Raw genomic sequence first — 17384 nt, forward strand, 5'->3', positions numbered from 1 at the left:
TTGTAGGTTTTCTTTTGTTGTTTGCTGTGCACTTTTTACTTTATTTTTTCCCCTCTCCGTCCATTTACCCCAAAAGGCTACGATTAAGCTCAATACGCACACGCACATAAACATACATATATATATATACACATACATGTAAGACTGTGCTATGCTTATTTCCACTTGTCATCTGTTTCTCTGAAGATGGATAGCATCTTCCTTTATAAGTCTGACTCCTTGTTTTTTGAATAAGTCACTTATACTCTGGGCATTTTCAATGGCTGTGCCTCATGCCTGAAATTTACTTCTTAACTCTTCCTTTCCGCTCTCCTGGCTTCTTTCAAGTCTCAACTATAATCCTACTTTGTACAAGAATTCTTTTCCAATATCCCTTTAATGCTATTGCCTTTCCTCTGAGATTATGTTCAACTTATCCTTTCTATATCTTGTTCATACATAGTTATTTGTGGGTTGTCTTCCCCATTAGACTGTGGGCTTCCTTAAGAGCAGACTGTTTTTGCCTTTCTTTGTATTTCCAGAGCTTAGCACAGTGCCTGGTATCTAGTAGGCACTTAATAAATGCTTGTTAACCTGTGGCCATGGTTTACAAAAGAGTGACACTAATTCATAGCTCTACCAACAATTCGTTAGTGTGCCTGTCTTTCCATAAGCTTCCGTAAGAGTCTTCTTTCCACTCCTTAGGGTAGGTTGGTTCTTTCAGACACGGCTTCAAACTGATTCAGCTGTTCGATCAAGCCCTCCAATTTTAACTACCTCCGTCTTTTGTCATCGCATATTCAACAGGTGTGAGGGGAAACCTCAGGGGTGTTTTGCTTTGCAGTTCTTTTATTATAAGTGATTTGGAACACTTGGAAAGACATATATTAACAGTTAATTAACAGTTAATAGGAGAGAGCTAGAGGATTTTACTCTATGCCCAGGCACTGCACATTTTAACTCTGGAAACAGGATCTCAGTTCAAAGGAGTGACTCTAAAGATAGGAATTATAGGCCGAGGCAGGAAAGAAGGGCAGTGCCAGGGGCAAGTCAGTGGGGAGGATATTTTCAGCATGGAGGCCTTCCAAGAGAATAGGGAGTCCTGCTAAATGAGCTACAGCTAAGGGTTGTCTGTTTCTAGCAGGGAGGAAAAGAGAGGGAGAATAGGGAAAGACCAACTCTCTTGGGAAAGTGACTAAGCTTTTTCTCCTTTAAATTTGGCTTCCTTCCATTCCTTAGAGGAGGGTGTTTCTTTCCAACAGTGCTTGAAACTTATCAAGCTGTTTGACCTTGGGTAGGTTATTTTCCCTCTTTAGCTAAATTGTGGCCTTAATGATAATAAGAGCTAGCATTTTACACACTACTTTAAAGTTTGCAAAGGGCTTTACAAATAATCCCATTTTATCTTCACAACAACCCTGGGAAGTAAGTGTTATTATCTCTATTTTATTTATGAGGAAGCAAGGCAAACAGAGGTCATATGACTTCCGCAGGGTTACAGAGTTAGTGGCCAAATCCAAATTTGAATTCAGGTCTTCCAGACTCACTGCTCTATCTGTTGCACCACTTAGCTACCTTAATCCTAATATCTCTGCCCTAAGGTCCCTTCAAGGTCTAAATTCTTTGCTCCAACATTTTATATTTGGAGATCAAGTTCAGACATTCTATAAACACCAGGGAGAACAACATGAATGAAGACTGAGACCAAGATGAGGTATTTAGGGGACCACAAAGAGATAAAACAGTGGAAGAGAATTTATTACATATGACTATGTGCCAAGCACTGTACTGAGCTCCAAAGATATAAATAGAAAAGTGAGTGACATTTCCTGTCTCTTGGAGGATACATTTTTTTCTGTCCTATTGCCCTTTCCCACAATTTACCCACCCCTTCTCATCACATGGTAGGATCAGGATGATGTAGAAACTTGAGTCCATGTCATGTGGATCAAGTGAAGGAATTGGGCACGTGGAGCCTGCAGAACAGAAGACTCAGGAGATGTGATTGCTGTCCAGTTACTTACAGGACTTCTGTGGAGAAGGGATTAGATTTGTTCTGTCCCACCTCAGAGAACAGAACCAGGAGCAATGGGTAGAAGTTACAGAGGCCAATCTGGCTTGTTGTGGGGGAAAACTCCCTAATAATTAAAGCTTTGCCACAGAGGAATGGGTGGCCTTGAGAGGTGGTGGATACCCTTTCCTTGGGAGTTTTCAAGCCGAGGTTGGACAACCATTGTTTGGGGTATTTTTATAGTAGAGATTCTATTCATTTAGAAGCTGGACTAGACACTGAAGTCCCTTTCAGCTCTCAGATTTTGTGAAATTCTCCATACAGGACCTCCCTAAAGATTCTGTACTCTGGCTTGACAATTTTGTTATTAAATGGGCAGTATTTGGGCTACAAGTTTGTTTTCCTGTTGTCTCTCTACATGACCAGTCCATCTCCTTTCCCTTCAAGTCATTGGGGGTCGCCTTTGTGACACTCTTCCTTTACGAGACATTGTTGGTAACTGCTCATACCCACCCTGTGTCTTTGCAGTTACTTTTGTGCCACTCACAAATTTTTAATCTTCTGAGACCACGACGTTCCATCACTTTCAGTCATAGACACTTATATAACACTCGCTATGTGCCAGGTACTGGGCTAAGAGCTTTATATTAATTGATCCTTACAACAACCCTGAGAGGTAGGTGCTATTATAAACCCCATTTTACCTAAGAGGAAGAGGAGGCAGAGATTAAAAGTGACTTGCAGGGAGTCACACAGCTGGTGTTTGAGGCTGGATTTGAACTCAGGTCTTCCTGATTCTAGGTCTGATGCTCTATCCAATGTGCCATCAAACTGCCCCTAAATAACATCACTAGGAGGTTCTTTGCACCAAAGGTTTTAGCTTTTGTGTTGGATTTAAGCTCGTAAGTTAGTTCCATCAGTACCCCTGCCTTGGATGGATGCTGTAGGATAGACAATGAGATTGGCCCAGAATTGGAAAGGGAGAATGATGTAATGTGGGAAATGGCACAGGGGTTTTAAGGATTCCAAGTATTGCACATAGTAGGTGACATATTTGAATGAATATCTGGAGGCTTCAAACACAAGATCAATCTTATCTACATCCATTTGAGGGGATTAAAAAGTCTCTAAAGGATTTCAAAAGGCTTGGAGAGCACTAGTTCCCAGGTAAAATGATACCTTATCAAGGAGAATTTGTGGTGTGTAGTTAGAAATGGAATCGGGGTAATCTTAACTTTTGGCATTGTAGAGATCTGTCTTCAAAGGGCTTCTGCCTTTCCTGATGGTAACTCAACCACTCTCCTTTTAAGGTTTGTCTATCTGATTGGTTGGAAAACAAACGTCTGTCTCCGGGGCCCTAGTTTCTGGCTGGTGGTGGAAAACCTGTGGCCAAGGTTCTCAGCTAGTACAGATGTAGTTTCCTTGGTCACCAGGCCAAAGTGAGGGGATGTGGTGGCAAGCCTTTAGAAAACAGAGCAACAACAAAATAAAAACTCTAAAACCAGAGAAGGGCAAACTGTGACCTGTGGGTCAAATCCTACCAGCTGGGAAGCTAAGTATGGTTTTTATATTTTTAAATATAATTTACTTAAAAATAATTAAGTACAATTTATTAGATGGTATATAAAAATGTAAAAACCATACTGACCTCATAAACTGGTTTGTATTTAAAAATGTAAAAACTTTTTTTGGCTCATTAAATTGTATTTTAAAATGTAAAAAATCATTCCTAGCTCATGGGCTGTACAGCCTGGGACCAAATCTGTGGTCTGCTCTAAACTAAAAAATATATTTGTGAATTTTGTTCTACATATTTTTAAAAAGGCCCAGAGACCCATAAAGGAAGTTTTAAAAAAAGTTTTAACTGGAACAAAATAGATTACGGCAAATTGGCTGGGGGAAATGAATGACTATGTCTAAGCTTGAGAAATGGAGCCACAGAGGGTTTTTGCAGGAAGAAGCCTCCACTGTAGGATGTTTATAGGTTAGTTTTGAGCCTCAGACTGAGTGTGAAGTAGACCACTGCCTCTTCTATCAGTGGAAAAAATATCACACACTGTTTGTCTCAGGGAAATACAAGATTGGAGGAAAAAAAGTGAGGAGCCAGCAAACATCTATGAAGTTCAAATCAAAGACTGCAGGTGCTTACTTTTACTTCTAGTTGCTGGGAGCCTATTCCCTGGGCCCTCCTCCTCTTGGGTCCAGAAGGAGGAATGAGGTAAGTTAGGAAAGCAGATCATATTGTGTATCATCTTGGTGTAGTTGAAAGGATTCTAAGTAACTAAGAGTTTCTTGGGGAGGGTGGAAAAGGAAATTCTGCCTCAGCCAAAGTAAGCTGAAAAGCTGTTGTCCCTTCCAGCTCTACCATTTCACGTTCTAATACTCTGTGTTTTCATTATGTGCTGGTATCACTATCTAGATTGAGCTTAGTAAATGTGGGTAAGGGAAAGAGAGTGAGGGTGATGGGAAAGTCAGTCAGTCAGTACCTGCCCTTTCCCTGGGCTTCAATTTCTTCATCTATAAAATTAAGGGGTTGGATGAAATTATCTCGAAGGTCCCTTCCAGGCATAACATTCTCTGCTCTGAGGCCCAAGTTCTGACCTTCTTAGTGCTAAGGTCCCTTGCACATGTAATAGGCTCTGAGCAATTAGGGATGATGCCAGATGAGGTTAAACCAAGTTTCTTCCTTCTTTGGTCATCAGCATGCATAAACATTTGGAAAACCAGAACAATCAGGATTCTGGGATGGTGTACCCCCTGCCCTTCCTTTAAAGATTGAGCCTCCCCTACATGGGAAGCAGTGGATTACTCGTGGGCCCAATCCCACTCTGACTGGCACGGGAGCTTTGACCTGTTCCCTTTCCAAAATGAGCCACTTCTTCCAGCTTGGGCAACCTTGGCCACCCTCCCAGTCAACCTTGAAGGGCTCACTGTGTATTAAGGGTGGACTTAAAGTGGAAGGACACCTAACTGCCTTAGTGTACTGCAGCTCACAGCCCCCAAGCTCAAGAAATCTACCAGCCTCAACCTCCAAGGTGGAAGGGCTTACAGAATACATTGTGTGCATCATGGATGTTTACAGACAAAAAGACAACAGGACCAGGAAGAGAGGCACACGATAATTTATTAAGGTCCCCTTGGGAGAATCCTCGGTCTTCAGCTTCCAGTCCAGTCCCTAAACAAGCTTTTCCACCCAAAGCTATTGTTCTGTGATATCTCTAAAATAGACAAGGGAAGGCAGCTTGGGATCTAGAGTTAAAGCAACCAGGGAAAATCGTAAACTCCACAAGTGTGAGACAGAGAACTGAGCACACAGCCAGAATATATAGTTTCTTTGGTCAACAGACCTGTTTAAGGGGTGAGGGATAGGGTAGGGTAGGAAAGCCTTTTTAGAAGTGGGTAACAAAAACATAAAAACTTTAAATTAAAAAAATATAACTACGAATTTTGTGTTCTATATTTAAAAAAGAAAAAAGCCCAAGAGACCCACAAAGTAAATGAAAAAAAAATCCCTAACTGGGAGGAAGAAAAAAAATGATGGCAAATCAGCCAGGGGAATGAATGACTATGTCTAAACTTGAGAATTGGAGCACAGAGGATTTTGTGTAAAGAAGCCTTTACCCTAGGATGTTTCCAGGTCAGCCCCAAGCCTCAGAGGAAGTGTGAAATAGACCACTGCCTATTTATCAGTGGGAAGAGTACTAGGTATTAATTAATTTTCTCAGTGTGAAATACAGGAAGGGAAAAAAAGTGAGGCAGACTGATGAAATGGAATTGAATGCGTATTTAAACTTCTAGTTTCCAGGGGTTATTCCCTGGGCCCTCCCCACTTAGCCCTTAAATCTAACAGTGGGTACAAGGAACACATAGAGGCTGTTTCCATCCACAGAACCCTCAGCAAAGGTAGGGAAATTGTTCCATAAGTCCTCACAAACCAAGGACACCTCACGGTAGTATATACATAACATGAAATCATGATGTCTATAAAGCACATTGTTCTCCTGTAACTTTTTTTTAAGACAACCACATCGAGTTCTAAAGGTACAGAAAGAGATCTACAAAAGTCGGCTTATAGAAGTTAGAGAAAGGTTCATTTTAAAAAATCAGAATACAAAACGATTTTAAACCTGATGCTTGAAGATAGGAAAGTCTAAGATAATAAAGCACTTCTGGGAAGGGGTTTCAGCTGCTTTGTAAGAAGGCCAACACGTCGCTCACTCACTAAAGAGACTCAGATCAATGAAAAAAACAAACTTCTTTTTGCAAAGGACAGAAGTGATGGCAGATTCATAAAAAGATCTTAGAGGTTTAGAAAGGTTGGCTTAATCTTTCTGAATGGCAGAAATGGGGCTCTGATGTTATCATCTCCATGACTACCAGTCTGCAGCCATGACAACAAGAAGCCAGTGACGTCTTTCAAGGCAGCGGAATATAGCCATCTCTGGTATCAAGGGCAGGGTCTGAAAACTCTAGTCTCTCCCCATGATGAAGAAGCAAGAGGCCTCTTTCAACAAAGGGGACCGAGTTCAAAATACAGTTTGAGTTCAACGGGGGAAGTTAGGGAAAGGGACCACTGAGAAATTGTCCTTTGAACGGAGGCCTCCTATAAGATAACTAGTGTGGAGTTTGGAATAGAGTCCCCTATCAGAGCAGGAGGCAACAGCTGTTGAGCAGAAAGGAGGACCCCAGCCTGGGTATCAAGAGACCTAGCATCCTAGTGGCTTTGCAACTCCCTCACTGTGTGGCCTTAGGCAAATCTTTTCTCCTCTCTAGGCCTCAATTTTTTCCCATGTAAAATGAAGGGATAGAACTAGATTTAGAACTAGGAAGAGTCTTAAAGATTATTTGGTCCAACGTACTCCTCTTAGGATCCCTAAAGGTCCCTTCCAGCCCTACCATTTCACGTTCTAATACTCTGTGTTTTCATTATGTGCTGGTATCACTTTCTAGCTTGAGCTTAGTAAATGTGGGTAAGGGAAAGAGAGTGAGGGTGATGGGAAGGTGTTAGTGCTTGCCCTTTCCCTGGGCTGCCGAGATGAGCAATGGACGGACTCAACCAAAAGAGATATTTGAGCTACAAAAGGATTATCAAAAGCATGAAAAGCATAAAATATCATAAATCATCCAGCTGTCTGATCTCTTTCAAAAGTCACCAAAGCTAATGATTCATTGGCTTGTTCTTATGATCACTAGATAGTCTACGCACATCAAACTCGGCATATCAGGACAGAAAGGAGAAGAAAGGGAAGGAGGAGAAAGGGGTGAAAGCTCCCTCACCCCATTCACTCTGCAGACTAAAGGCTACTTTGGTTCCCCAGCTCAGCCTTCCTTCTGGGCAGCTTGGCTCTGCCCAGTCCTAGGCAAGCCTAGTGCTTTATCCCTGCAATGCCCTGAAGCATGTCTATGGGCAGCGGAAAGACAATGGTTGAGTTTTTCTCTGCAGCGATGGTTGTCAGGGTCTGCAGGTAGCGCAGCTGGAGAGCGGCTGGGGACTCAGTGATGACCATTGATGCTTCTTTTAAGGCCCGAGAAGCATTCATCTCCCCTTCTGCAGCAATGACCTGGAGCACAAGAAAGGCAGTGGTCACTTAGGAACAGGAATGAATCACCTAGTCAGCTCATCCTTATCTGAGCAGTGACTCATACGCTGGCAGCCTGCTTGCTTAGAACCTCTTCATGTTCTCACTGTACTGTGTCCGTTTACTGTCACATTAGGAGACAGGAGGTTTAGAACTGCAAGGAAACTTTGGAAATCACCCGGTCCAACTTTCTCACTTCATAGAAGAGGAAATTGGGGCCTTAGCAAGAAAGGTAGCATGATTTGCATCCATGTCTTCTGACTCTACTATATCACAATTAACAACTCCCATTTCTCTATTACTAAGATTTCACAAGTTCATAATTCACAACCACCTTGTAAGGTTCAGTAAAGTACAAATACGAATCGCCCCATTTTACAGATGAGGACTCTGAAGTTCAGAGGGAGGAAGTGACTGCTGGCCAAGGTCAAAAAGCTATTGTCAGGGAGAGCTGGTACTGAAACTCAGGCCTCCCTCCTCCAAGGTCAGAGCTCTTCCTATTACATTGTACCACTTCTCTTTGGAAAAGAGAGAATTTAAGCTGCAGATTCCCCCCCACCCCCACCCCTGAGGGATTGATTTTCCATCTATCAGGACCTTAAAGCTAAAAAGGCTTACATAGACCCCATGACCCAGCATCAATTCACCACAGCCCTAGGGACGGAGGGTGGGGGTCCACACATACTAAAGCATTATTGAACAGAATCACTCTATTAATAGGTCACTCACTAGGAAAGCTTCAGGGTTCTGAGAGTAGCTTATTTCATGGGACAATATTTGTGGTTGAAACCAATTCAACCTGCATGTTGGCAAGGCCAAGCAGGCCTTCCTGTTATCTGTTGTGGGTAAATGCCCAGCCAACACATTTTGGGGAGGCTCTAACAAGCTGATGCTTGTCTAGAAAAAGGTGACCAGAATGATGCAAGGACTGGAAATCATGAAAAAACAGGGGATGATTAGCCTGGAGAAAACACTGTGGTGGATAAGAGCTGGCCTCAGAGGCCAGAAGGTCCTGCTCTGCCACATGTTGGCTATATGACCCTGGGCAAGTAAGTCTTTAGCCTCTCCCTGAATCGCAGGCAACTCTATCACGGTAAGCTGCAGAGCAGATGCCAATCTACATTGGTAGGGGGAGTTTCATACTGGGGGAATCTTCCACTGATGAAATCACTGGCCTAGTACCAAAAAGTAAATAAATAAATTCAATAAACACTTATTAAGCAATTACTAAATGTAAGTACCATGCTAGGCCCTTGAGGGTACAAAGACAAAAATGAAATTGCCCTGGAGCAATTTAGATTTTCATTGTGGGCTATGGAGGAGAAATAAATAAGAGGTAATTTGAGAAGGATTCAGGGAAGAAGTGGTTTATGGGAAGAGCCATGAAAGGTAAGGATGATGAGTGGGGAGTACTCCCTACTCCAGGACATCCTCTGTTCAGCCACTAAAGTGATTTTCCTAAAGTGCAGGTCTGATCATGTTACCATCCCTAATTAATAAACTTCCGTGTCTCCCTATTGCCTCTAGGATCAAATACAGAATACACTGTTTGGCATTCAAACCTTTTCCTAAACCAGCCGCCTCCTACCTTTCCAGTCTTTAGACATCTCACTCCCTAACCTGTGCTCTTGGATCCAGCGACACCAGCCTCCTGGCTGTTGTGTGTACAACACTCTCCATCTCTCACCTCCAGGCATTTTCTCTGGCTGTCTCCTAAGTTTGGAACACTCTTCCTCTTCCACTTCACTACTGACCTCTCCGGCTTCCTTTTAAGTCTCAACTACAAATCTCCCCTTCCACAGGAGGCCATCCCCAAACCCTTTTAATTCTAGTGCCGTCTCTCTGTTGATTACTTCCTATTTATCCTGTACGTGGCTTGCCCTGTATATATTTGTTTGCATGATGTCTCTACCATTAGACTGTAAGCTCCCTGAGGGCAAGAACTGTCTTTTGCCTCCTTTTGTATCCCCAGCACTTGGCACAGTGCCTGGCACACAGTAAATGCTTAATAAATATTGACTGGTTGATTGAAGGCGATGAAGATGGAGTACCTTCCAGGCATGGAGGAAAGTTTACGTTAAGGCACAGACACGAATCCTGTCTTTACATCTTTGCAGAGCCATTCATCACGAGCCAGAAGGATTAGATTGCCTCAGGAGGCAGAACCAGAACCAATGCTGAGAATTCTAATTCAGGCAGGCAGATTTTGGCGCAAAACGAGGAAGTGCTTTGCTAACAATGCTAACCCCTGCAAAAAGCTTCTTTAGTGCTACAGTGAGGTCTCCTTCAGCGTAAACTATGGGTGATGCTGGTTCAAGCAGATGACGTCTTGTCAGGGATGTTATATGTAGGAAGCCTTTTGCTACAGGTCAGGTTGGACTAGCCATTCCACTGAGGATTCTTATACCCTCAAGAGTCTGATTTTTAAACCTTTTTGCAGAAACATTCTCATGGATAGGAAAATTTTGGCTCTGTTACTACTACCATGAGTAAGCCCCAGTTAATGTGCTACATCTTTCTAAGCCTCCTTAGGTTTCCCCATCTACCAGATAAAAGGCTTGAACTAGACAATCCCTAAGGTCTTTTCCAGCCCTAAGTTTATGGGAACCAAACTTATGACTCTCGGGCATCTGGTTAGGTAACACCTAAAGGTAACCACAACTAAGGATCCTTTCATTGTTGTTATAAGCACTACACATTCTAAGTGAGTCAGACTCAATATATCATAGAAAAAAACAATGAAGTGAAAGGGAGGGAGGGGAGAAAGGAACAGGAAATGTTCCAAGAAAACCACCGCAAATTTGATTTCCCAAGCCAGCAATTAAGCAAATAGCATGTCATCTGAATAGGAGCAGGATGGTTTTCTGCGTCCTCACTAATGTTCAACTAGGGTGTGTGCTCGGCTTCACAGTGACCAAGTCCAGAGGCGGCTTGTTGCTCACCGTTAAATCATACATGGTTGCTTAGATTTGGAGTCACGAGACAAGCTCGTCCACTTAGAGGCCAGGTAATTTGGAGCAAGTCACTTTCTTTTCTCAACTTTGGCTTCATCAGCTGTTAAACAGGGAAAATAATCCTTGAACTCAGAACCTCACTAGATTATTGTGAGGATAGCGCTAAAGAAACAGCTTACAACATCATTAGCATAGAAATAAATGCTCGTTATTCTTGAAAGCAGGTTACAGCCATCTCTAGTGTCAGGGGCAAGGTCTGAAAACTTGATTCTCTCCCCACAGGTCTGTTTCCTCATCTGTGAAACGGGCGCAAAAATTCCCATACTACTTTCCTAGCGGGGATGCCCTTAAAGAGCTACAGGAGCACAAGTTAATCTAGGCTTTGGCTTCTCCATCTCTAAAGTGGGAATCCTAATCCCTGTGTGACCTACTTCCCCACAGATCGTGAGGTAGGTACTTTGTAAGACTTACATTGTTATAGAAATGGGAGCTGGTGTAGAGGACAGCAAGAAAAGCAATGACTGATGATGTAGGCAAAGGCATGAAAGAGAGAGAAAATCTGCGGGGAACACATGGTAGGAAGGAACAGAGACCTCTGCCTGAGCAAAGCTGCTCTCTCCTCCTCAGAGTCAGGGTGGTTTGTTGGTTACCTTGGCTCGGGCCTCCCGGGAAGCCTCAGCCTCTGCAGCCATGGCCCTCTGCAGCTGCACAGGTAACTTCACATCTTTAATCTCCACTCGCTCCACCTTTATCCCCCAGTCATCAGTGGCATCATCCAGAGTGGCCTGTTGGGGACAAAAGGGATGAAAGTGAATTTGCCCAAAGTCCCAGCATGCAAAGCGAGGGGGTGAGGCAAAGGTCCCTGAGGCGGCTGCCAAGTCCCATGGATGGTTTGTAACTCTAGCTCTTGGTATGGAAAAGGATGGGGAGGGAGAGAGGAAGTTGTAGAGTTTTCAGTCTGTTACCTGTGTGTGCAGAATAATGGGGGATCAATGATCTGAGAATCAGGAGACTTGGTTTCTAGCCCCATCTTCAGCATTAACTACCTTTGTAACCCATGAGGAGTCATTTCCCCTCTATGGACTTTAGTTTCCTCAACTGTAAAATGAGAGGCCCCATTGTATATTGGCCAAACTGCTGGAAGTGGAATCAGGAAGACTCAGATTCAATTCCCATCCCTGACACTTACTAGCTATGTGACCACGGGCAATGGATAAACAAGAATTAATTAAGCACTTGCTAGGTGCTAAGGGCACCCTAGAGACAGAAAGGCAAAAACAGTCCCTGTTCTCAAGGAGAATACATTCTAATGAAGAGAAAATGAAAACAATTGTGTGTATACACACACACACACACATGCATACACATGCATGCACATATACACATATATGGTGAAAATGGGAGGTGAGCTCAGAGGGAAGGTACTGGGGGTGGGGGGGCAGAGATTGGGAAAGGCTTCTTATAGAGGGTGGGCTTGAGCTGATTTGTGAAGGAAGCCAGGAGAAAGAAGTGAGGAGGGAAAAACATTTCAAGAATGGTAGACAGCCAGTGAAAACGCATAGAGTTGGGAGATGGGGAGCAGTGTATGAGGAATAGCAAGGAGAGTGTAGTGGGATCATAATGTATATGGAAGGAAAGTAGACAAAGACTGGAAAGGGAGGAAGGGTCCAGGTTATGAAGAGCTTTAAAAGCCAGGCAGAAGATCTTAATATTTGATCCTGCAGGGAACAGGAAGCTATAATGGTAGGCGGGGACAGGGGAGAGGTGTGACAAGGTCAGAGCTGTGCTTCAGGAAAACCACTTTGTGACATCGAGAAATCTGGAGAAAAGCATCGAGCATTTTGAATGGACCAACCCCCCATGGAGGATTTATGGCAGACTATAGGCAAGAGTCACACAGGACAAGGCGAGGGTGGGCTGCAATCTCTCACAGGCACGGTGCCTGGTACATAGTTAAGCTCTTAGTAATGCTCATTGATTTGACTGATTTGTTTGGAGGGAATCTCCACATTGAAAAGAACACAGATCCGAAGTCCTGATGCTATACACAAAGGGCTTTGCGTCTGAGTCTGACAACAGACTGAGTGGCTGCTGCCTGAGGACCAGCCAAGCTCATTTCCCAGAAGCTCATCACCAAAGGGGAATTCCCTACAAGGGGGAAATTCTTTTTGGCTATTGCTATGAACCACTAGAACAAGATCTAAATCACTAGAGTCAGAGGTGGAAGATCATTTAGTCCAACCCTTTTTACCTTATGAATAAAGAAATAGAGGCCCTGAGAGGCACTCTAATTTCTTGAGATTACACAGGTAGCAAATATCAACAGCTAGGAATTAACCTAGAACAGTCTTCAGACTACAAGTCCATTGCTCCTTCCATTACCACCACGTGGCTTCTCTGGACTTCAGTCATCCATTAAATTAAGGGGTTGGACTAGGTAATACCTTTAAATCCTAGGAGCTAATAAAAGCCATTACTAGTGCAAGAAACGCTCTCTCACCATTCCCTTCCTCCACTTTGGCAGCTACATGGGAGAACATTTCAGGGCAAGGACTGTGGGGCTTTCCAACTCTCCTGCCCCCTCCACCCTACCCCTCTTTTCTTTCTTTTTTTTTTTATAATCCAACCAGGCTTGAGTGACTTTCCCAGGGTCACACCGCTACTAAGTTTCAAGTGTCTGAGGCTGGTTTTGAACTCAGGTCTCTAGAGCCGGTGCTCACCTAGCTGCCCTCCTACCCTCATTTCCAAAGCCTATTTTAATTCCCAACTCTGGGAAAGGAAAGTGACAAACCAATTCCTAACGACTGATTAGACCAGAAAGGGCGACTGCTGTACGAACCTGCATGTTATGGGCAATCTCCTCCCGGTCAGAGAGGATCTGGGAGAGATTTTTTGTGCCCAGGACATTCCTCAGGGTGGTCTGTGCCAGGAGGCGGGTGGCTGAGTCAGCATTGGTGATGTTAGCCACTGCCAGGGTGGCGTTCTGGACACGGTAATAGACCACTCCATCCACACTGACAGTCACAGAGTCCTTGGTGAGAATCTATAGGAAGAAAAGAGAACTTTATGTCCATTAACAGACAAAATCTTAAGTATATGCTGCAGGAAATAATGAATGATACACCTTTTTTTTTAAATCAAAAAATGCTTTTCCAGTACAATTCCTTTATTCCTTCAAGGCCTAAGCTCAGATATGACCTCGAGGTCTAAGATCAGGTGTGACCTCTTCCATGAGTTCTTTGTTGTTCAGGAACTAGGGATGGTGCCTAGTTATAATAAGTGCTATGTAAATGTTAGCTATAAGTATTATTATCCCCCCAGTCAGAAATCAGTCAACTAGCTTTTATTATCGTGTGAAGATACGGCCTCCTTTGTGCCAGGCAGCGTGCTATGTGCTAGAGATACAAAGAAAGGCAAAAAACAGTCTGTTCTCAAGGGGCTCACAGGCTAAAGGTAAGAAACAACCTACAAACAACTACGTACACGCAAGATCTATACTGGATAGAGTGGTGATGATTCCTCACCTTAGGCAGCAGAAAGAAGGCCCTAAGATTAAGGAAGACTGATTGGGAAAGTCTTGAAGGTGAGACTTTAGCTGAGACTTGAAAGAAACCAGGAGGATCAGTGAGAGAGAAAGCCGGGAGTCTTGGGTGAGGAAAAGTATGCAGGCCAGTGTCACTAGACCAAAGAGTACATGGAAAGGAGTGAGGTATAAAGATACTGGAAAGGTAGGAAGGGGCCCCACAGTTAAGGGCTTTGAAAGCCAAAGAGAGGATTTAATATTTGACCCTGGAGGTAACAGGGAGCCATTAGAGTTTAGAGAATAGGGAGGTGAAATGGCCAGACCTGTGTTTTAGGAAGAACACTATGAGTGACAGCTGAGTGAAAGGGGGTTGGAGTTAGGGAGAGACTTGGGGCAGAGGGATTAACCAGAAGGTTATTTCAATAGTCTAGATGTGAGCTGATGAAGGCCTGTGCCAGTTTCAGAGAAGAAAAAGGGACACCATGGAGAACCGTTATCCTTCCTTCCTCAAAATTTCCTAGGGCAATTTGGATCCTTTTTTTTTTAACCCATATCACACTCCTTGTATTACATGTGCGTCCATCTTTTATCTCCCCTTCACCCTGCCCTCTGATCCCGTCTCTCCTCCCCACAAGTAGCATATAAACGCCTTGAAGGCAGGAACTGGATGATTTTCCAACATTAGCTCCTCAGTGCTCATATAACAAGAGCTAAATAATGTTGGATGAAGTAGAGGTGACTGAAATTATTCTGTCCTTTACATTTTCCAAGGTCTTGCGGGAAGACAGTCAGCCTAGGAATCAGAGGACATGAGTTCAAATCCTGGCTCTGATACTTCTTAGCCCCAGTTACATCAGACAAAGTAATTCAACTCCATGAGTTTCAGTTTTCTTATCTAAACGTAAGACTTCCCTTCCTGGGTTACCGTGAGAAAAGGAATTTTGTGAAGCTTAAAATGCTATCAAATTTGAATCCCATAGAGTAATGACAGTTTCATGGTTTTGTATTCTATCTCAGAACCTAGGACATTGCTTGGTATAACAGATGCTTAATGCTTGCTTGTTAATTGACTGATGGGTAGAAATGTGAGCTATGATTATCATATCATTCAATCAACAAGGAGCACCTGTGTTTTAATAGGGGACAAAAGAATGAATCACAGAATCTCAGAGGTGGAAGGGATCATTCAGTCCAAACCATACCTAAGCTGGAATCCTCCTCTGGGATTACATTCAATTGAGTATTTGTCCAGCTCCAGCCTTAAGCACTCCAGGGAGGGGAATCTATCTCCGGAGGCTGTTTAGCCTAATTGTCAGTAAGTTTTGTCTTATAGTAAGACTGAATTTGCTTGTTGGTCACATTCCCATATGGCTTTTAGTTCTGCCCATCCCCACCCCTCCCCAGGCTTTTCCAGGCTAAGTAAGTGTCTCCAAGTACTTCTTTGAATCCTCAAAGTAAGGAAGTTACCGATTATCTCTAACTGCAGAATGCCAGGATTATCTGGAGAGGGGTAGGATAGAGCTGGAGGACAGAAGGCCTTCTGCCTGGGTCTGGATCATAACCAAGATGGGAAACACACTCAAGCAGATTCACACCTTTCTGACAAAAAAAAAAAAAGTGGAAGACTTTCAGCCTGCTACAACTTGCGTGTAAGTCACCTAATCTTTTCTGAAGAAAGAAATCTTTTGGATTGAAGGGGAAGAGAATTATCTCCTCTTATCCTCCTCATCCGGAGGACTCTACCATGGAGTATGAAGACCTGCCCCACCTCATTCCGTTAAGACAATTTTCTGTAAGGAGCCAGTTCAGCAATAAGCAGGATACTGTATCACCCAAATTACTCTAAAAGGAAATGGCAAAAGAACACATTATTTAGGGTTGTGGCTTTAGGTGGAAACGGCTCTTCACCTAAGAAGAGGAAGTCCCCTGTAGCCTTCCTCCCAACTAACAATGGAGACCTGACTTCTCCACCTACAAAATGGGCAAAGGGGAGAACCAAGCCCAACAAACAATGGCCTCTGACAAAGAAGTCTAGATGAGCTGACTCTGGGCAATTCATTTCTCTTCCTGAAACCTCAGTTTCCTCAACTATACAACAAATGGGTTGGATCAGATGACTTCTAAAGTCCCTTCTGACCCCTCTACGAGTCTGGGGAGACCACGGGTCTTTCTAGCAACATTTCTGTGCATTCAGCTTTCTCTGGATTGGTCAGGAAGCTTTTTGTCTCAGGGACTTCCTTCACCTATAAAATGGGAAAACTGCCATCTGCTCTGACCTCATTTCATCGAGAAGTAAAATGACAGTTCACATTCTATAGTTTTCTAGTTTATGACACACTTTGTTCATAACAACCTTGGGTGGGAGGCTGGGACTTCACATTTTATAGATGATTCTCCTTTCTAAATTCCTTTCCCAATAAAATATTCTACCTTTGATGATCTCACATTCTGTGCTCTAAGGTCCCTTTCAGGCCTTCAACCCTGCTGCTCTTCCAAAACATTCTATAAATCCAAGGAAGCATTATTATTATTAATAGTAACATTAGCCAAATAAATTTTTATAACATATATTAATTTAGTGATGATGATAAAATAATCACATAATCAGGCATCTAAGCAATGATCCAACTAATAACCCATAATTTATGACTTTGTGAATATAGATTCAGTGGTTTCTTGGAATAAAATAGGAGCAGCAAGACTGGGGCAGTCAGAGGATCTGTATTCAAAGTCTGCCTCTGTCACTTACTACCTGGTATGATCTTGGAAAAGTCATTTAAACTTCTCCAGGCCTCAGTTTCTCCACCTATAAAATGGGCTAAATAACCTAAGGTTTCTTCTAGCTTTATACCTGTGATCCTATAACTCCAAAGAAATCTTTGCCAATGTGACTTTTTTAATCCATGTTAACATTCTTTTTGTCTCCACTGCCTTAGCCCACTGTTTATCTCAGGCAGAATGTTTACCTTCATTCACAGTAAATTCACTAGGGGAAAAGAAAATAGAAGTCTTTGCCAAGTGCACTGATCAGTCTCCTGAGGACAGGAAAGGCAGCTGAAACGCAGCATCTTAACAGTAACCCAGCTCAAGGGCATCAGTGTATGCACCAAGCTAGGTCAGCCCTTCAAAAAGTAACTCCATTGGCAATAATCCCTTTGCTCCGAGTGCTGGGGGACAGACTAAGAGGTCAGTCCTGGACCTTTCACTGTTGCCCAATAAGATTTTCCCTGCCCATGGCTCAGGAAATAAGGCCAAACATCAATGGAGACAGGCCCTGGTAGACAAAGGAACAGGTTTTAGTCACTGACCGCCAAAACTATGGCCTCAGAGGGATTCTT

The 17384-nt window shown here is 43.2% G+C and overlaps 1 protein-coding gene across 1 annotated transcript in view; it reads right to left on the reverse strand.

Annotated features, from left to right (window-relative positions):
• Positions 1 to 5095: 5095 nt before the first annotated feature.
• The window catches only part of STOM (stomatin), a 44402-nt gene continuing 32113 nt past the window's right edge, over positions 5096 to 17384 (reverse strand). Inside the window, exons 5-7 of the mRNA XM_036750939.1 lie at positions 13363 to 13566; positions 11174 to 11308; positions 5096 to 7551 (exon numbers count right to left, since the gene is read on the reverse strand). Coding sequence (XP_036606834.1) covers positions 7357 to 7551; positions 11174 to 11308; positions 13363 to 13566 — 534 coding nt within the window. The 3' untranslated portion in view covers positions 5096 to 7356. The remainder of the gene's footprint in view (positions 7552 to 11173; positions 11309 to 13362; positions 13567 to 17384) is intronic.

Source organism: Trichosurus vulpecula, chromosome 3 (assembly GCF_011100635.1).
Source record: "Trichosurus vulpecula isolate mTriVul1 chromosome 3, mTriVul1.pri, whole genome shotgun sequence".
NCBI lineage: Eukaryota > Metazoa > Chordata > Mammalia > Diprotodontia > Phalangeridae > Trichosurus > Trichosurus vulpecula.